This window comes from Rhopalosiphum padi, chromosome 2 (assembly GCF_020882245.1).
Source record: "Rhopalosiphum padi isolate XX-2018 chromosome 2, ASM2088224v1, whole genome shotgun sequence".
NCBI lineage: Eukaryota > Metazoa > Arthropoda > Insecta > Hemiptera > Aphididae > Rhopalosiphum > Rhopalosiphum padi.
In genome coordinates, this window is record NC_083598.1 from 27125471 (window position 1) to 27144797 (window position 19327).

Sequence of the window (19327 nt, forward strand, 5' to 3'; positions counted from 1 at the left end):
GAACAGGTCATACAGTGTTTATAATACAGTTTATCTTGTACATACTACACTTAGAAGTACCAGATGTATGCACGTATTTAAAATTATTCTACAATTTTAAATTTTTCTCGAAAAAATTTCTTGTATTTTATGCAGTGGTGCAATAGCCGTAACCACACATACTTTGAGGTTATTTCTAAGTGCAATAATGTAACAACTCATCCAGGTTGTCATAATTATTATTATTTTATAAGCTTGTAAGTTATAACACACGTATACCTATTGCGGTGGGATTTTTTTCTTGTTTATTTACTCGTATATCATTCGGTTATACAATTGCAGGTCTCATACATGGTACCTACATTATGTAATATAAAATACAGAGAACTAACCTAACCTATGGTGATACAAACTATTTTTTTTAATTTTAATGAAATCGACATTCAAGTATAGTATCATTAGTGTTTGAGTTTATAACATCATGTAATATAAATAATATAATAATTTTATATTCTTTTAATTATGTATAATAATGAACTGAATATAAACTTTCAAATAAATAACAATAAAAAATGTATTAAATAAATCAGTAGAATAATAAATAATATGTAATATATATATATATATAATATAATATCTAGTTAAGTTTATTTTTATCAAATTATGTTTAATCATATAGGTTCTAAACTAACATGTATTTAAGTATAATATTACATTAACATTTTCAACAGACACTAGACAGCAGTAATCAGTGATTACTAATCACTAATCATTTGCAAATCACAACCCAGATTACACTTAAGTAGAAAGTAGAACAAGTATAAGAAACTATACTATTTCAAAATTTTCAAAATTTAATTAGCGCTTAACTGTTTTTGTATATATATATAAAAAAAAAAGTATATTTGAAAAATAAATGTGTATCCCCAAGCAGTCCATATTACATACACATAATGAAACACGTATAGGCACATTACGTCTGTATAATATATTAGTATATACCTAGTTAAAAAAAAATCAGCATTCGAACGTGATCTTTTCTAAAAACAGTGTGAGGGTACCCAAGGGTAATCCCTCGATTAGCTATGTATTATGTCGTAATATGATTTTTTTTTGCCCCGGCGGGGCGGCGTTTACCGGCTCAGCTGTCGACCGATTTCGTCAAGTCAAGTAACGTGTGCGTGTGCTACGCCGACGGCGAATACGCGGCCGACGACCAAGTGTACATATTCTACGGAGTGCGCACCAACGCGGACTTCCTGGTGCACAACGGGTTCGTGTACCCGGACAACGAGCACGACGCCGTGAAGATACGGCTGGGCGTCTCCCGGTCTGACCCGCTCTACTCGATCCGGTACCGTCTGCTCCAGACGCTCTCGCTTCCCGCCCTCGCCGAGTTCTACATCACGCCCGGCCCGTTTCCCATCGACGGCAAGCTCCTCGCATTCGTTCGCATCTTCAACATGGATCAAAGTATGTATCAATGTGCATTGAATGGTAATATTTTCGGTATACTGCAGAAATACCGGTTAATTGAAAAACAATTCAACGTTCCGGTGTATATCAAAAATATCGTGTAGTTGAACATTTATAGATTCTAAAAAAGAAACGAAAGAATGTGATGGGTATTTTTGATTTGATTTTAATATTAAAAAAAAAAATTCCAATAAATACGATGAAAAAATCGTTTTGAAAATTTGTTTAAAATTTAATTGTAAAAAAAAAAAACATTTTTTGGAATTTTTGCTATTTTATTTGAATATTCTTATAGATTAATATTTTAAATTCGATTTAAATTTAATGATTTACTTTATGGAGATAGTTTGGGTGATAAACTGATATGAGATATCTCTGATATACTGATACTGCACTTCTGGCCGTGTGTTACAATTTAATAACGCTGTATCTGTAATTTTGTGTTTGTCAGAAACATTAGACGATTGGATACAAATGGAAGAGAAACTTTGCCTGAACTTAACACTACTGGACGGTACTCTCGATCCTGCCCTCGAGACTAAGTGCTGGGAATTCTTGCAAGTCAGAATCAATTTATTGATAAAGCAATATCCAGCACCATCGGAAAATGTGGTTAGTATTGTAAATTTTAATAAAATGATATGTTCGGTATTTAGACGATACGAAATTCGTATTACACTACGTAAATATATGTACTATATAGGTCAATCGTCAATATATAGGCTGTAAGCTATAACTAACTAGCTAGGGAGCGGATTTGAATGTAAATCGCATTTTTTACTGAATATCCGAAAACATTGCTTTTCCATGCACTAAAAGTTAATTTCATACATCGAGGAATTAGAAAATGTAACTTTTATTTTACTTGTTTTTTCATTTTTTTACTTTCCTAAGATTATTACTTTTTAAAGCATTTTTAGTCCATTTTTAAATTTTCAAGTCATTTTCATATAAGAATGGATAAAATGTTATAAAAATGTATTTAAAATTCATTCTTAAAGAATAAAATTAAATATTATTTATTTTGCTTTGGCATACTTCTATTTTTATTATTTGTTATGTCTTTACCGACCAGATAAATATGACACCGTCGCCATTTATAAATTATTTTTGACAAATATAGACCACTTAGGTATTTAAAAAAGTACATGGAATTAAACAAATAATTAATAAGAATAAGAATTTTTCAATGTTAAAAAAAATTCCTGTTATGATTGTAATAAATCGTATTTTTTAAACGAATTTTTCTTGTTTTTAGAGAATTTAAATCCGTTCTTGGTTATAACTTATAAATAATAACATTTTTTTTCCATTTATGAGCAAAATGTCCGATTACTTACTAACTGGAGTACCCATATACCTATATCCTATATCTATTACTGTTGCAATAATATAAAAAGCATTAATGTTGTTTTAATAATTATTTTACAATATAAAATCATTTTTTTAATTATTTTTCTAAATAACCTTTTTTTTTTATTCTTAATGTATTAAATTAATTTTATTATATATCTAATAATAAAAAACAACTAAAAAATGTGGCCCCGCCGCCAATAAACAATGTTGATATTTCATCGTATTAAAATTTTTTTAAATATCAAATTATTGGGTAGGAAAATTATGAATTTACCTTTTTCAGTTGGTACGCAATCGCGTCTGGTTTTATTGGATACGAAAATGTAAAAGTGTGCAATCGTGTGCTACACCGTTCAAATCTATTATGTTCGCTAAATATATACGAATTATGATAAATATATAGTTACAACTACCTAGCTACCATATGAAAAAACGCCGCCGAAGGTTTAATTGTTCAAAACCCGCCGCGGTATTTAATTTTAAACGCTCAATAAGTTCGCTAGCCCGAGTAACTAATAACTATATTGGTTCCAACCATACTGCCTATACCTACTGATTGTATTACGTATTAATGGGGCGTATATAGTATGCTGCGCGAATGTACTTTTAACGAAAACCATAACTAAAATGTTGATAGCTCGTGCGGTTTTAGAACCAATTATTATATTGGTGGTATATTATATAGGTATACCCACTTGTAATAGGCACTTTATATCGTAGTGGGCTTGGGCAACCCAATACGATCAATAAAAATCATTACGAGACGTAGGTATTGCGTTGGTAATAATTGTATAGTGATTGTGGGATGTAGTAAAGTATTGCAGGTAAAATTGACTTTGTAATAATATATAGCCATATATAGGTAGTTTATCTGCAGTATAGGCTGGACCTCTAATAGTATATAATATGTATATTGAATACATCAGCTATAATGCGTCACGTCTACGTGCGAATCCGTTATCGTCATCGTTATTATTCCGTTTTCGTCCCCGTATACGATAGGTATTAAAACTAAACTAGAAAAAAAATTAATTAACTATTATCATATTATAACTGTTGCTGCAGTTGTGCGGTAGGTATAGATGAGTAGATGGTGGGTACCCATTTCGACACCAAATATTATGGCGCGTTTGCAGCTTAAGTTTTATACTGCACAGTTTATTAGGTTACGTTAATTGATTTCAAACGCGTACAGTTCTGATTTATCATAATATTATATACTTCCCTATTATGTTTTTTAACTAGTAATGCTCATTATTTTTTTATTTTATAAATTATAAGATTGTCTAATGCTGTTAGTGGCGTATTATTGATTGCGTTGTATAGTGTGAAGGTTGATAAATCATAAATGCATAGGTCATAAAACGATTTTGATATCGTTGTTTAATTTTTACTCAAAAATCAAAATCAACAATTCAAATTTAAATGTAAATTAAAAAAGTAAAAAAATCATTAATTTCAAATACTGATAATAATAGTTTAAAATCAGTCTTAATATTTTGAATATATCATTATACATACATATAAGGATATTTTAACTTATTGTGAAATGATTCAAGTTCTTACAAAATTATTTGAGGATTGATCGATTTTTATTTTAAGTTAGAATTTTGATGATCGTCAAAATTTGACTTTAAATGTTCATAAAAAATAATAAGCTTGAGCACGCTAAACTTATTATATATTTTAGGTAAGGATAATTTATGAAAATATGAAGAAATGAAGGTTATAGTAATAGTATTACATAATCAAACTTTAAAAAAAAAAATTAATATTTGCCTGTTGTATAGAAAAATAATAAATATTTCAACTGTATAAAAATGTTTTTGCAGGTTTATTTAGTTTATTTAGTTTTTTTTAAAATTCTTGTTTACTTTTCTTCATCATTCTTCGTCGACGAATCAAATAGCGCATACGTACTTAACGATCATAAACTGTACGAATTCTCGATATTAGTGTTGTTCTCAACCGGGCTGACATGGACACAGTTTAAGGATGATACAAAATCCTTGAGGAAAAAAAGGGAATTTTTAATTTTTTCGAATGCTACTATTCCTACTATTATATACTTATATAATATACCCACCACTCACTCCATAAGCGTGTCCAGAACTTTTTCGCAGGGGGTGCAATATTAACCATTAGTCATTACCATTAGAATTCAACTCACTGAATAATAAGTTTTCTGTGTAGTATGAGTGATTGTGCCTAATCTCGCAGGGAGTGCAAGTAGCAAGTGCATACTCCCCCTCCCCCCCATGGACACGCCAATGACTCACTTATTAACAATACGGGTTCATATCCAGCTAGCTATACAATATACATCGTAGTGATCGTACGATGTACAAATATAGACTATATATTATTATATTCTGGTGTTCAGTATTTGAGTTATTCAATCTAATAATAATTTTCTAACAATTTTATTTATGAAGGTTAGTTCTTGTGTAACGCAAACAAAAATTCAAATAATTAAAATTTAATTATGTTAAAAAAAAATATATGTGTCGACGAAATTGATATAGTTACCTTATATACAGCGGTTGTTTGGGGAAACATATGTAGTAGCATTGATTATAAATACTATATTAATATATATTTATAATCAATGGTAGTAGGTACTATAGTCTATAACGTTAAATTAATCAGAATAAAAAAAGTCGTATTCAGTCCAAAAACATATTTATTTAAAGAACAATTTTTTTTTTTAACATTTTAATTGCTTATAAATTGCTTAAATATTTTGAAATTCATACCATATCTGAAAAAATAGTAATATAAAATTTAGAATCGTTATTGTCAAATTTGTTGTTACATAAATTATAATCCCATTTTCAGTAAACTTTTTAGTTTTCCTTATTATTAAGAAAAGTACGCGAAATTGTTAACTGTTGAATTCTTTAAAGTACCATAGATAACTTATAGATTCAATTTGCTATTAGCAACAACCCTTAAAGTTGAAGTAAAAGCATTTTTTCTACTTAAAGTGTCTTTAGACACCAGAGTAAAAAAAAAAAAAACATCATTGTAAATCCTATTCATTCATTATTCATCCAGATTCTAAAACTTTTGATAATTTAATTATAATTTACTTATTATTCATTACCAAATGAATGTTTAGAATCCCGTTCTATCATTGTTATATTTTGTAAAAACAATTTAATTTTTACCTTCTAGGCCACGGATCTAAATTTAAACTCATCATCACTTGTTTTATGGCTGACAACTTGGTTAAAGCGCTGACAACAATAAATTATTGTAGTTATCAGTTACTCATATTATATTAATTTAGAATTAGATAACATGTAATTATTTCTTAATTTGATTTTTAATATTATTAATTATAAACAATTTTTTATTTAGGACAATCTGTCTAAATTTCAACAGCTGGCCCATACTCAGATACAACTGGAATTGGACATATTGAAAAACGCCTTGGAATATGTTAAACAACACTTGGATATTATGTTAAAGCCATAATCACATTTTTAAATACTATATTATTATAATTATCTAAATAATAAAATCTAATTGTAAGGACTTTCAAGTAAAGTATATTTTTTTCTCAAGACTATTTGAATTTCATAAATTTACTATAAACAAAATAACTGTTTTTTAAAAAAAATATTTATTATTAAATAACTCACAACACACATCTTAATATTGTTTTATTTTTATTTGGATTTCTGTAAATCTCTTATACTATTTAAAATGGAAGTATGGACAATATATTATTAATTGTACACTACGGCATTCTGCTTTAGATTTTTGGTTATAAGTTAGGTTCCCCATAAATATAATAGATAATTTCAATTTGATATAATATGCATTATTTGGCATACATATAAAATATGTACAGAATTGCCCTTTTCATTAAAAAAAAAAAAAAATATTATTGATGTAACTAAAATAACTAACTGTAACAACTTTTCTTCTAATCAATATCCATATTTCTCTTTTATTTAAGTGGTGAAAAAAAAATGTTAACAGTGATTAGAACAAAATGTGTATTACACATATTAGCCGATTGCATTTATCAATTCTTTCTATTACATTACCTTGCATATTTTAAATGTTCTAAAATAAAAATAGTTTTTAACTGCTTTTATTCATACAACAAATAGTTGATAATTAATAGCAAATTTTATTAAATAATAAATATGATAATACAATTTAATATAATAACACTTATAAATAAAATAACAAATTTTAATAAAAAATACAAAAGTTATTAAAAACTCACTCTTTTTTTTTTTAGCTTAGTCTGCTTAGTTTAGTAATGTAAAATAGTCCATGCTATTACCCTGTGATCAAATATAATTTTAAGATTAACCATGCAAACCAATCAACTAATTAAGTATAGTCTAAACACTAAACATAAATTAGATGAAAGTTTAAGATCAATCTATCAAAAAATACATTTTGCATTATATTTCATTAATCATTTCAAAAGCCCTTGAAAATTCATCATAAGCATTAACACTTAAGGCTTGACATAATGTTTCTGATGTGTCTTGCATTGACCATCCACGATTAATTCTCTCAATGGAATCTTGCACTAAATCTACTCGTATGGATGGAGATTTTTTACCATTTTTTTCGCTAACACACTGCAATAATAATAAGGACAAAACACCATTCATCCTTTTTAAGGTATTTATTTCATCTGGATCTTTCCATGAACCATTTTGATTTAAATCATTCAATAATCTTGTTCTCTCTCTTAAAAGTTTATTGATCTTAAGACTTCTGTTTTCACAACCTTTGCATGGAATTATTACTTGGCATCCTTTATCTTGGCTTAATGAACCTTTATCTGTATTTAAAGGCGTGCATAGACTTTCATTGTTTTTTAATAATTTCTCACACTTATTATCACTATCAATTTTATGAATTAAATTATTTATAGATACACATCTTATATGCTTAGGAGTGTTTTTGGTTTCTTTAGAGTCTGTGACTATAACCACTTCAGTGTTATTTCCTTTAACTTCTTCCTCATATGATGACAGATCTATATGACTAGCTTCATCTTCCGTGACAATAATGATTTCTTCTTCCTCATCGGGAATCGTTTTATCCAAATGTGTATTTGATACATTATTGGTTATTTGTGGTAGAGCATGTAACATAAGTCCGCCTTTAACATGTGTTACTTGAATATTTTGATTAATTTCCTGAGTTAATCTATTAATAAATGGCGATTCTAAATGTTCTGTATTTAAGTTAGGGGCTGTAGATACTTTCTTTTTTTTAGAAGGAGGATAGGTTATTGGGTTATCTATTGATTTTAACAATTTTAATTTATCTCCAAGTTTAGCATTTGAATTAATTTTTGGAGAAAAAAAACCTGGGTACTTTGTTACCATGCCATTGAGATGACCCTTTTCATTTTTTTGTTGCTCCTCATAGTCTGCTAACAATTTATCCACAAGTTTTTTACGTTCTGTCCTTGACAACTCGTCTTCAAAATTTTTAATATCTTCATTCATAATTCCACCATTTAATGTTGGTACTGCATCTTTTTTCAGTACTTTTATTGGATACGATGACTTTAAAAACATATTATTTTAATAACGATATTAATTAAGTGGTTACATTTTAGATTAGAAATTGATATCAAATCATAATATACTTTACCTCATTAGTATATTTGTTTTCATAATTGTCTTTGTTGAAATGCTCTGAACATATTTGAAAATTTTGATATTCATCGGAAATAGTTTTATAATTATTACAGAACTTCAACCATTTTTCTAATATTACAGTATCAGTTGGAAATTTGTGGAACATTATTTTACTGTTGTTCATCTGATTTGGCTCATCTGATCCACTATACATAATACTGTTACAACTGGAAACAGCACAGCATTTTTGTACATCGTATTTATTATTAAACTGCAACTGTTAAAAAGAAAATTTAATGAAATAAAAAATATAAAACAATTGCATTTTCAATATTAGGGGAGAATAGCTTATATAATCTAACATGTTTTACATTTTAAACTCAACAATAAAAAAATTTTTTTTACTATTTATTCTGCTAGAGAACGTTTCTCCCCTCATACAAATAAAAGACAAAGTCCTGTGATTAAATTTCCTCTAACGTGCTGTATCTAGTATGTAAATCAAGGTAATTTCACGTGTGCGGAATGTGCTATGTCTAACCGTCTAGGTTTTCTAATGTGAATACCAAGAATTGACAATTTTAGATAACTGCCAGGTTACATTTTTTCACAGAGCACATTGAAATATGTATTTTTATGTTATACTATACTTACACTTGCATCTGGATTATTAACTTCATTTGTTAATTTTTCTTCTTCAGAAGCATTAGACAAATTAATGGATGGAATAGCTGAAACAATTTTGCACACTTGAGTATATTTTTAACTTTTAAAATAGGTTATTGATTTTATAGTATTTTAGATGGATATATTCACCAACCAGTTCTTTTCAGTTGTCTTTTAACTTTAATGTTAAGTAATTGTTCTTTTAAACTATTACATTCAAAGTCATCAGGAACAAAATGTTTGGAACAGACATAAGATGTATCTGCATTAAACTTAAATGGTTGTTTAATATTGTTCATCCAAGCATTACGTCGTTGTGTATTTTTTGGAAAAATATGATAAGACACATCTTTTTCATGTTGCTTTGTAGCTTTCAAATTGTTACCACAGCCAATTATAATACACCAAGGCATGACGATTATAATTCATATGCAATATAAAATTATCTGAAACAAAAAATTAACATGAAAACTAATATTTATAATTTGTTATAATTTATTATTCATAGTTAATTGTAATAGTATATTTTAAACTATATATTTTGCTATTCCAATGTTTTAAGAGCCCACAGAAATAATACAATTTATTGAATACAACATTCTATAAGTACATATTATATTTTTAAAAGCTGAATTAACATGTTTAATATACAAGTATTACAGTTATTTATTTTTTTTTTTGAAAATATATATTAAAAAAAATATTGAAATGTTATAACAATATTAAAGAGTTTAGTGACGCCGTTGATAACTGGCTATTTATAAATATAAAAATTAAAAATATGTAGATGAAATATTTTAATAGTAAATATTAAAAACTTTTGTTATTTTTAATCAATATAACATAAATATTTGAACACATTTTACTCTTTCGGGAATTTGAAATATTTATTTTTTATAAGTTATAAATATGCATAACCTTTTACTATTCTTAAATGTTGGCATAGCATAAAAAATAAGTTTATAATATTAAACAATTGTGGTTATACAATGGCAAGAAATAAAATTTAAAACAATTTTCAATTTCCTCTTATGAATAATTAATAATTATTAAATTTATTTCAAGTTTAATTATATATATTTAATTAAAGGTATCTTGTTAATTGTTATGTATACTTTTAATATGTATATATATATATTAATTAATTAATTAATTTTAACATTTAAAAACGTTTATACACAGCATTTCAATTTACAATAGTAGTAGGTAGTAGCAACAAAAAAAGTAGCAATAGCATTGCAATTTGGAATGATATTTTTTTTATTATACCATTTATATTATATACCACAGAATAGATTTAATCTATTCCGTGATTATATTTTTAAATAGCGTACTATTATTTTAGTAGTGTGTTGAAGTATATTAGATTATGATAAATGATTTAACGATGTCGTTATTTAATATAATATTTATTATAATTACTTATACGGGCACGTGATATTTTGGCAATACACAAAATATGAAAACCGTGGCCAATAACACTGAAGCACGGTTAACCTAGATAACAGCGGACGCATTAATTACGGTTGTGCGTGAATCTGTTCAATCTAGACGATCTGAACTTACCACCAGCTAATGAACGAAGTACAACGTTCGAATCAACGGTAACAACGATCTCACCGAAACTGTAACAATGATCGCGGTAAGTGTGTAGATATTTAGTTTACGGAGTCGATGTTATATAAATTTAATTTTATTAGTTACCTATCAATCATGAACGGTAATTATCGTGTACTGACTGTAGTTGTATCGTCGGAAGTAGTAAGTACAACGTTTAAAAATGTACAGAATTAACAAAAATAAAATTATATTAATTCGGATTTCAGAGTTCGATAAGGCAGTCGTCAGAAAACGAAAATCAACTAACACCACACACCACACTGACGTCACAAAATGTCCGAAAGCAGATGTGAAGTATTTACCACGGTTTAAGATAATATATTATCTTAAACCGAGGTGATAACACGGAACAATAGTGATAACATTTCTCAATGGTGATAACATGGTGCACCATATTATATTATAATATATAATAATAATAAACTAAATAAACTAAATCCTGTGACAGTATTTTCTCATTGGCGAGTGGTTAGTGGTTACCATGGTATTAAGATTATTGTGGTTACTGTGGCACAACGGAACTACCGAACAATAAATTATAAAATTACACTTGTATTTGCATGGGTTCTAGAGTTCTAACCAGTAACCACAGAGTAATAATAATTTTATATTATTCTTATTACCCTATGGTTCTAACTATTGTTTATTTTACACGAAAAATTAAAATCTGCTCTCAAGCTCTCATTTGTTAATCGCTCGCGTGTGTTGAATAATTACGGTAGAATATTGTCCAACTATTACTACGATTAATACGATTTATGGTATACCTACTTAAATAGGTGAATTTTTTCGTGTATACAACCACGAGTCCACGTATCATTACTTAATCCCTAACCATTATCTACGTGAGACGATAAAGTGAAAAATGATAAAATCAATAGGTATCTTTTGTCTTTTGGATCTATAACCGTGAAAATATTCAAATCATAAACATAATACATACCTAAATGTTAAACTTGTCGATGTGTGGTTACAGGTGATTAACATTTAAACTACTTACTTGCACAATATAATATGTCTATTGTCAACCACAATGGTGTAGCCAGAGCGCAGAGGGTTAGTCAAATAGGTCCGGACCTACCAAATTTTCTCCAAAAATAAAATTTTCACATTATATTGAACGTGTCTATAATTATTTATATGACTGAAATTAAAATTTCCATTAACATATCAGGTATAATTCAGAAAAAAACGTCTAGCTACGCCATTGTGGTATACACAGTTAATGTGATCAAGTAAAGAAGACAAAAAATTATGGATAACAATTGATATATTGTTATTAATTATAATAAAACACATTATTTTTTATACATTTAATCTGTATTAGTATTAATAGTATTATTATTTTGAATAAATAAATATAGGTATCAATATATAAAGGACCCGATAGAGTGTAGAGGGCAAGCACTGCAAGCGCCTTAACAGGTAATTTTTATTAATTAACCTATTACTATACCAATGATATAACGTAAAGTAGTATGCATATTGCATAATATAATTTTATAAATATTTAACTCGTTTTGAGTTATTTATAAACATTTTAAATTTTCCAATTTTTCATAAATGTTGATAAAAAATTATTCGCTGTGTAAAAATGCTTGAAAATTTACGTGATATAAAGTTCCTGATTAGTAGTTCATACAATTATACTGAACTACTGAAGTTAAAATATCTAAAAATATAAACATAATTTTTTTCGTAGACATTTTAAATTCAAATTATGTCACAATTCATGCTTGTTTTAATCTATAAGACTATAAATAACAATATTCATTATTTTTACCTAGTTTAAAAACATTATTTGTGGGGGGGGACACTTATACGTATATTATTATAATATTATACAAATACAATGATATTTACAAATGCAATATTTTTGGAAAAAAATAATTTAAACTACTGTATTAAGTAAAATAAATTACTTTACCTCAGCAATGTGTGTATAAAAACAAAATATGAAATATGTACAATGTACATATACTGATATACTTATAGTGATATAAGCTGATAAAGTGATAGATTGTCTTTAAAACTTTAAATAGGTACGGATACACATAAACTACTAGCCCTAAGTTCGATTTTTATGTATCCAAATACTCAGAAAAATATTTTGCTTTGGTATATGAAATTAAAACTCTATGTTATCATTCAAAAAAGTAAACAACTTAAAAAAATAAAAGGATAAAAATATATAAAAATATAATTTTTTAATAAAAGCGTTGTTTTTTTAACAACTTGAAACTATGTAAAAAAAATGTTTTCAAAAATATGAATACTTTTTGAAATAATGAGTGGTTCATGATAAAAGAATCACTCACCTGTAGTATACCTAGATATACTTATTATTTTTAATACGCATAAAAAATGAAATTGGTGAATGTTTTACTTGATTCGTGAATCTTGTATTGTTATAAATAGTCGTAAAAAATAAAAATTCAATGTTGTATATAGTATTAAATGCTTATAATGAATTATATAAATAATTTCACGATTACTGATTAGATTAATATCTATATTTTTTGAAAAACCACGCTTTAATTGGATTGTAGTTTGATAGAATTATAATCAATAACGATACTTATTAAAAAACACAATCGAGTCTTACTCAACTAAATACAGAAATAAAGGTACACGAGACACGACCTATGTAATATATTAATTGAAATTATATACATAAAACTATAGGTTATTTAAATATAAAGTACTGAAAAGGTTCGTTTGCAGGTTTATCATCAATGTTTACTTATTTTATATTATAACACTATAATAGTACCTACGTGGCTACGTCATACTCATACAGCGATGTATAACGAGTATGTCAACTGTACAGCCTATTTTGAATGATTGAAAGAATACGCCTGCTATAGGCGGGCCGCACAAGCATCTATTAAAGATAATAGTTTGATGGGTTTGAGCAATTATCTAATTAATGTAGTCCTCAATGATTTTAATTGTGCAATCTGTTATTCCTTTTCCTGCTATTGTCAATCCTTAACTATGACTTTGGAGGCTGTGCTAAAAAATCTAACCTAATGATTTTTTTTGTTTATTCTTATTTTTTCACTCTCGAAACACAAAACATTAAATGTGATAAATCTGGGAAGAATAAAGGCTTCATCAGACCATGGTTTTAAGTTTGTAACTTTTCCTGATATTTTATTAACAAATGTGAGGTAGGTATATTATCCTCTAAGATAAAAACTGTTTAGCATCCTTGTCTTATAGGTGTGTTGTATACTTTCATAATTTGGTAGTCTTCGTGTTCGTAGACGTGTTTCTAAGTAATAAGACTATATACTACTATAGTATTGAATACCCGTGTAGCTTTATTATTTTTAGTAAGGTGGACACTGCAGGACACGTGTATTTCTTGGCGTCTGATTTATCGCTTCATAGTGTAAAGATTGCCGTATATTGGTCCTTAGATAAAGCACAGAAAATATGCCGAGTGTGAGGAATGGTAATGGTGAATAGGGCTGCCTGCTGCAAAGTGTCAAAGTGTCTACAGACTAAAGTTTTCTGGTAAGCATCGTGGTCTACTTATTATATAATAACCGACGTGTGCTTGGGATATAGGGTGTGTGAAAACTAAAAACAAATTAATTTAATTAAAAATACATCATTGTAAAATCAAATCAATACATTTCATCGCTTTGTTCAGAGTTCAAAATAAAGTGGCAAGACAATTTGTTCTAAATATTTTTAACGGCTCATGTGATGAATGTGTTTTAGAATTTTTTGAGTAAGTACCTTAATGTGGTAACTATTGTTAATAATTAGATTTCATAAATAAAATTAACTTATTATTTATTTCTTTATTGAAGAATTCAATTCAGCTTAAAAATTATACAAAATATTAATAATGAATAATTTACATTTAAATTTTGATGAAATAAAACGAATATTTAAAGAAAAATTTTCTTCACTACAGCTATAGGAATCGTATGATAAAAAAAACAAATTGAGATATAAAAAATGAAAATAAACAGAATCAATATTGAAATTTCAAAACTTTAACTCTAACCCCGGAATATTGTAGTTCAATAATTATTTTAAATAATGATATACAAGACAATTTGAAAGTTAATTTTAAGAAAATATAAAATTTAAAATTAATTTACACAGATTTTAAAAATATAAACACTGTAGAAATTACAAATTTAAAGAAAGAAAACGAATTTTAAAAATTTAAATTACAATAAATGGTCTTAATAACAATGGTAATTGCGCGTAATTTTAACCATAAAAATAAATTTGTTAATAATATGCATGCGAATAACTCTTATCAGAGTTTTAACAACTGTCCAAACATTGCATTCAATAATAGGTGTAATTATTATCCATATAATAAGTATTAAGTATACAAAATTTTAATAACTATGATACTAATAATATTTTTTTTATCCCAAATTAATGTATAAATAATAGTTACAATAGTAAAATTTCAATCCAAAAAGTACATATTATTCCAAACAATTAAATTAGGTAATAGATAATGGCTATACAAAATCAAAGTGGATTAATCGCCATAAGAACATGCGTGATCAAAATAAAAAGTTGCAAAATTACTACGGAAATAATAATTATAATCATGTTTCTAATAATAATGAACATAATATTATTTTCAATTTTATAATTATTAAATTCTATAGAATAATATAAATGTACAGATTTTTTAATGGTAGCTGGATAACGATTATTTGCAATCTACTCGTTGTCAGTGTCGGGGTTCCAATGTCATAAAATTATTTGTTCTATTTTTGATTCAACATTATACAATCGTTATTTTGACTCAAAATATTTTTTTTTCTAAAATAAAAGTTAAATTATTATTTGTTTCAACAATTAAAAAAAAAAAAACTGTTCTATTTTACGACGGTATTGACTTGAAGTTAATAATAATAATATATATTGATATTATAATATTGTAATAATAATGAGGTATAATATTATGAAACGTTGTTAGTAAAAATTAGTTCAACATAACGTCTTATACTTTTATTAAGAATTATAAAGAGTTTTATACTTGACTCAAATCAAGATTGTTTTCGTATGCATTATAAATCATTGTAATCAAATTTGACATGCCTATTTAATAATGTGGGAAATGTGACATATTCGAAAATTACTATACAGTAAGAGCGACTTTTCCCTTTCTTTTTTTTATAATTTTTTATAATCTGCAGTATAATTTATATTTATATTTAATATTTTTACTTTTTGGACCTAAAATGCACTAAATAAATATAAATGACCAAATATATTATGGAAAAATATTTAGTACTAATGGAAATTGGATAACCCCATCTATGGGGGAAAAAATCAAATTTATTAAATTCAAAGCACTTAAAAAAATTATGGAAATTAGCATTTTAAACCTAAATATTTTTAAGTATGCATATTATTTACCTTTCACTTAATGGTAATTAATAGGTTCTAAATTTAATATTTAAAATGTTTTGTTTATTGGATATTGCTTATAAATATTAAAATATGTTACAAATTCGTTAATTCAATAAAATTAGAATTGTTTATTACTATAAGAAATAATTACGAATTCCTCCATTATTAACAAATTAAAATAGCAAATGTTAACATAATATAATTCTACATTTATACTGCACTACTTCAGTTAAACTCAAACAAATACTATGAACCTGTTTAATCAAAATTTAAACAATATATACGTATTTATATAATATTATGTATTTATACTACAATATATGGGAATATTTTTATTTTTCAATCACTCAAAAAAAACGAATCCTTACCACACACCCTGTGATCTATTTAAGTATTTTATTCTTTTAGAAATGTTGTCACTTGAATATTCTTAAGTATAAATTATATATTAATAGTCATAACTTTTAATATTGTTAATTTTTAATGCTTAACTTAAACATATTTATGTAAGTATTTTTAATTTATTTTGTTAAAAACAATATAAATTAAACAAGTTTTGTGAAACTATAAATTACTCATTTATATAGGAAATAAAATTTAAAAACATAGCGTCTTGTAAAGTAGTTAACTAATAGTTGCCAAAACCAATAACCATTTGTTAAGATAGACAAACGATTTTATGTATTTTTATAATAAGACATATAAGTTATATGTACTTATAACTTATCGAGTGCAAATATACTGGAACTTGGCAGTGAACATTTTTATGAATCTGTAAAAAAAAATCAAAATGAAATATGTCTATATGTATGTATATCAGAAAACAATAATATAGCAAACAAACGTATAAAACAATATTTATTGCAACTTTAACCATAAATATTAAGTAAATTATCCGTCATAGTTATTTTTTGTTTGGCATGCTTAAAATTATTTAAAAAATATGTACAAATATAAAATAGATATAGATAATAAAATAAAGTTTATAGGTATCAAAGTGCAAGGTTCCGATATATCCAGTTTACAATTTAAAATAATGTGACAACAACCTATAAATTACTTTTTCAGATCAGATTTTAGTTAACAATAAATTTAAAACTATTATATATTCATGGTTATTTATAAAAAACAACAAAAGCTGTTAAATAATATCGCCAAGGTAAATTATATGATGTATCGAACAATTAGTTAATATTATTATATTAAGAAAATATTAAGATGTTCTATTATTTTACAATAACAATTTTAATTATAATTATTAAATTATATATGCCAAAATGCATTTTAGAGCACGTTTATTTTTTCAAAATAGTTGTCTAATATATTTTCTATGTTGTAATCGGAGGAATTATTAGTAGTTTAATTTTAAATTAAGTTATAATTGTATAAATTATAAAAATATTTTTTAATAATATTTAGTATTTATATTCAAAGAAAAAATGAAAATTGGGTATTTACTCTTCCCCTTTGATAAAAATACAAATAATGTTCTTCATTTTAAAATGTTTAAAACTCAATTTGTAGCGAAAGTAATAATATTGTATTTTAGTAAGTCATGTTGTTTTACTTTACATACAGAACAGAAAAAATAAATTTAGTGTTGTGGTTATTTAATGTTTAATATGACCATAGGCTATAAGTAAGTGTTAAAAAAAACAAATGTCTAGTGTATTTGTATATTTGTTAAATAAATAATATAATCAAATGCAAATGCTAAAATATATGTTGGGATTGTATAAATCGTTGAGTTGGTATGTATTTAATGTTATTTTATATCTATAAATTTTAATCGTTTAGTGTTGTCAAATAAATGAAGTAGATAAGTAGTGTAAATTTTCAAAATTTTGGTCGATTGTTAATCAAAATAAAATTTGTCGGCTTTGTTACTAGGTATGTATATTTTTAATATGTGCGTGTTAAGTTATTTTTTAACAGGCTGTACTCATGCAATTTAAACACGCAACTTGAATTATTTACCCTTCTACTGATAAACTTGTTAGTATCCAAAGAAAAAACAAATGTTGCATGGAAAAAAATATGAACGAATATTTCAAAATATAAAACAACCATGAAATTATTAATTAAATTTAGATAGCTAAATATATTATATACATTATAATAAATTATTTTGTTTATACCATTAATTACGTTTGTAATGTATTATATTTTTGAGATGTATATACTTTGGGAGTTTCACTTAATATCACTCATAAAATAATGTATAATAATAATATAATATATTATAAATAACACTTTTATTTTATATTTATTTAAAAAATTATTTTTGACTGATAATTAACTCTATCTCGAAGTTTTTTCTGAGTAACATTTGTTATTATGATAATACAACTATTCTTTACGTATTTAATTTTGTTGGGAAATTATTAAAATAAGGTACCTAAATTTTGGATTTGAACATTTCACTAAATAATATATAATGTTATAAAAATTTTAGTTTTTATAAAAAAAACATTTTGGCGTTTATACTGAGTTTATGAACTTTGATTTTTATTTTATTTTTTATATAAATTGATAAATTACAAATGTTAATTAGTATATCAATAAGTGGTATCGTAACTTTAAAATGAATAACACAGCTGTTAAGTTAAATAGAATAAATCCGAATAAACGACAATATACCGAATAAATAATAATCATATTATTCAAAATTTTCAATAGAGTATTGCTAAATTTACCGTTTAATATCCATCAAATTATTAACAATATACTTTTTATACTTTGCATATTCTTTTTATCGAGTATAATTACTTTTACCTATTAGATATCATTTTGTAAATGTATAACGCAAATAATAATAATAATACCTCCTTTGTAAATATTGAAATATTAAGTTTGGTTGATATAAATTGAATAATTTAGCTTAAAAGCTAGAAATGTGAAGGGTGCTATTTTGCTTATATTGTATTTGGATAGTGATAATAGAGGTTGCCCAGTCATTCTAATAGAAGGCAAACTCGTTATATTTATTGTATGACTGTTCGAGTATTCATCATATCTACGCATAACATTTTAGTCAATTAAGTTTGACACAAGCAATACAGTGTATGTTATTTTTAAATTTTTGAATGAATCATATATAAGTGATCTATTGATCTGTGCATTTTAATTAAACTATTTATGATGAAACAAACTTTAGATTCTGAGCTTAACGATGGATGCATTGATTTGGTAACGTGTCT

At 25.8% G+C, this 19327-nt stretch overlaps 2 protein-coding genes and 1 long non-coding RNA gene across 6 annotated transcripts in view; 2 read left to right on the forward strand and 1 right to left on the reverse strand.

Annotated features, from left to right (window-relative positions):
* Window positions 1-6472, forward strand: part of LOC132921324 (actin-histidine N-methyltransferase-like) — a 34524-nt gene extending 28052 nt beyond the window's left edge. Inside the window, exons 7-9 of the mRNA XM_060984288.1 lie at window positions 1125-1452; window positions 1907-2067; window positions 6175-6472. Of these exons, the coding sequence (XP_060840271.1) occupies window positions 1125-1452; window positions 1907-2067; window positions 6175-6291 (606 nt within the window). The 3' untranslated portion in view covers window positions 6292-6472. The remainder of the gene's footprint in view (window positions 1-1124; window positions 1453-1906; window positions 2068-6174) is intronic.
* A 460-nt stretch (window positions 6473-6932) lies between these two features.
* Window positions 6933-10995, reverse strand: LOC132921323 (uncharacterized). Of its 4 annotated transcripts, XM_060984286.1 has the most exons (7): window positions 10809-10995; window positions 10671-10729; window positions 10527-10601; window positions 9259-9550; window positions 9093-9169; window positions 8452-8715; window positions 6933-8363 (listed from the first exon to the last, which is right to left on the reverse strand). In XM_060984286.1, the coding sequence occupies exons 4-7, from the start codon at window positions 9515-9517 to the stop codon at window positions 7239-7241; spliced, it is 1725 nt and encodes a 574-aa protein (XP_060840269.1). In that variant the 5' UTR covers window positions 9518-9550; window positions 10527-10601; window positions 10671-10729; window positions 10809-10995; the 3' UTR covers window positions 6933-7238. The 4 variants fall into 4 exon arrangements, with proteins under 4 accessions (XP_060840269.1, XP_060840270.1, XP_060840266.1 ...); XM_060984287.1 differs by lacking the exon at window positions 10527-10601; XM_060984283.1 differs by lacking the exon at window positions 10809-10995 and having other exon boundaries at window positions 10671-10786.
* On the forward strand, window positions 10724-11161 carry LOC132921325 (uncharacterized). Its single transcript, XR_009660860.1, has 2 exons — window positions 10724-10865; window positions 10931-11161. It is a non-coding gene; the product is annotated as an uncharacterized LOC132921325 (long non-coding RNA).
* Window positions 11162-19327: the final 8166 nt, after the last annotated feature.

Excerpts from the sequence above, each read along its gene's own strand:
- LOC132921323 (XM_060984287.1), bottom strand. The coding sequence starts at position 9,517 with ATGCCTTGGTGTATTATAATTGGCTGTGGTAACAATTTGAAAGCTACA. Across the intron at positions 9,170-9,258 it reads AAGACAACTGAAAAGAACTG|CTATTCCATCCATTAATTTG; the intron begins GTTGGTGAATAT and ends AAATTGTTTCAG. Across the intron at positions 8,364-8,451 it reads AAAACAAATATACTAATGAG|TCATCGTATCCAATAAAAGT; the intron begins GTAAAGTATATT and ends ATGTTTTTAAAG.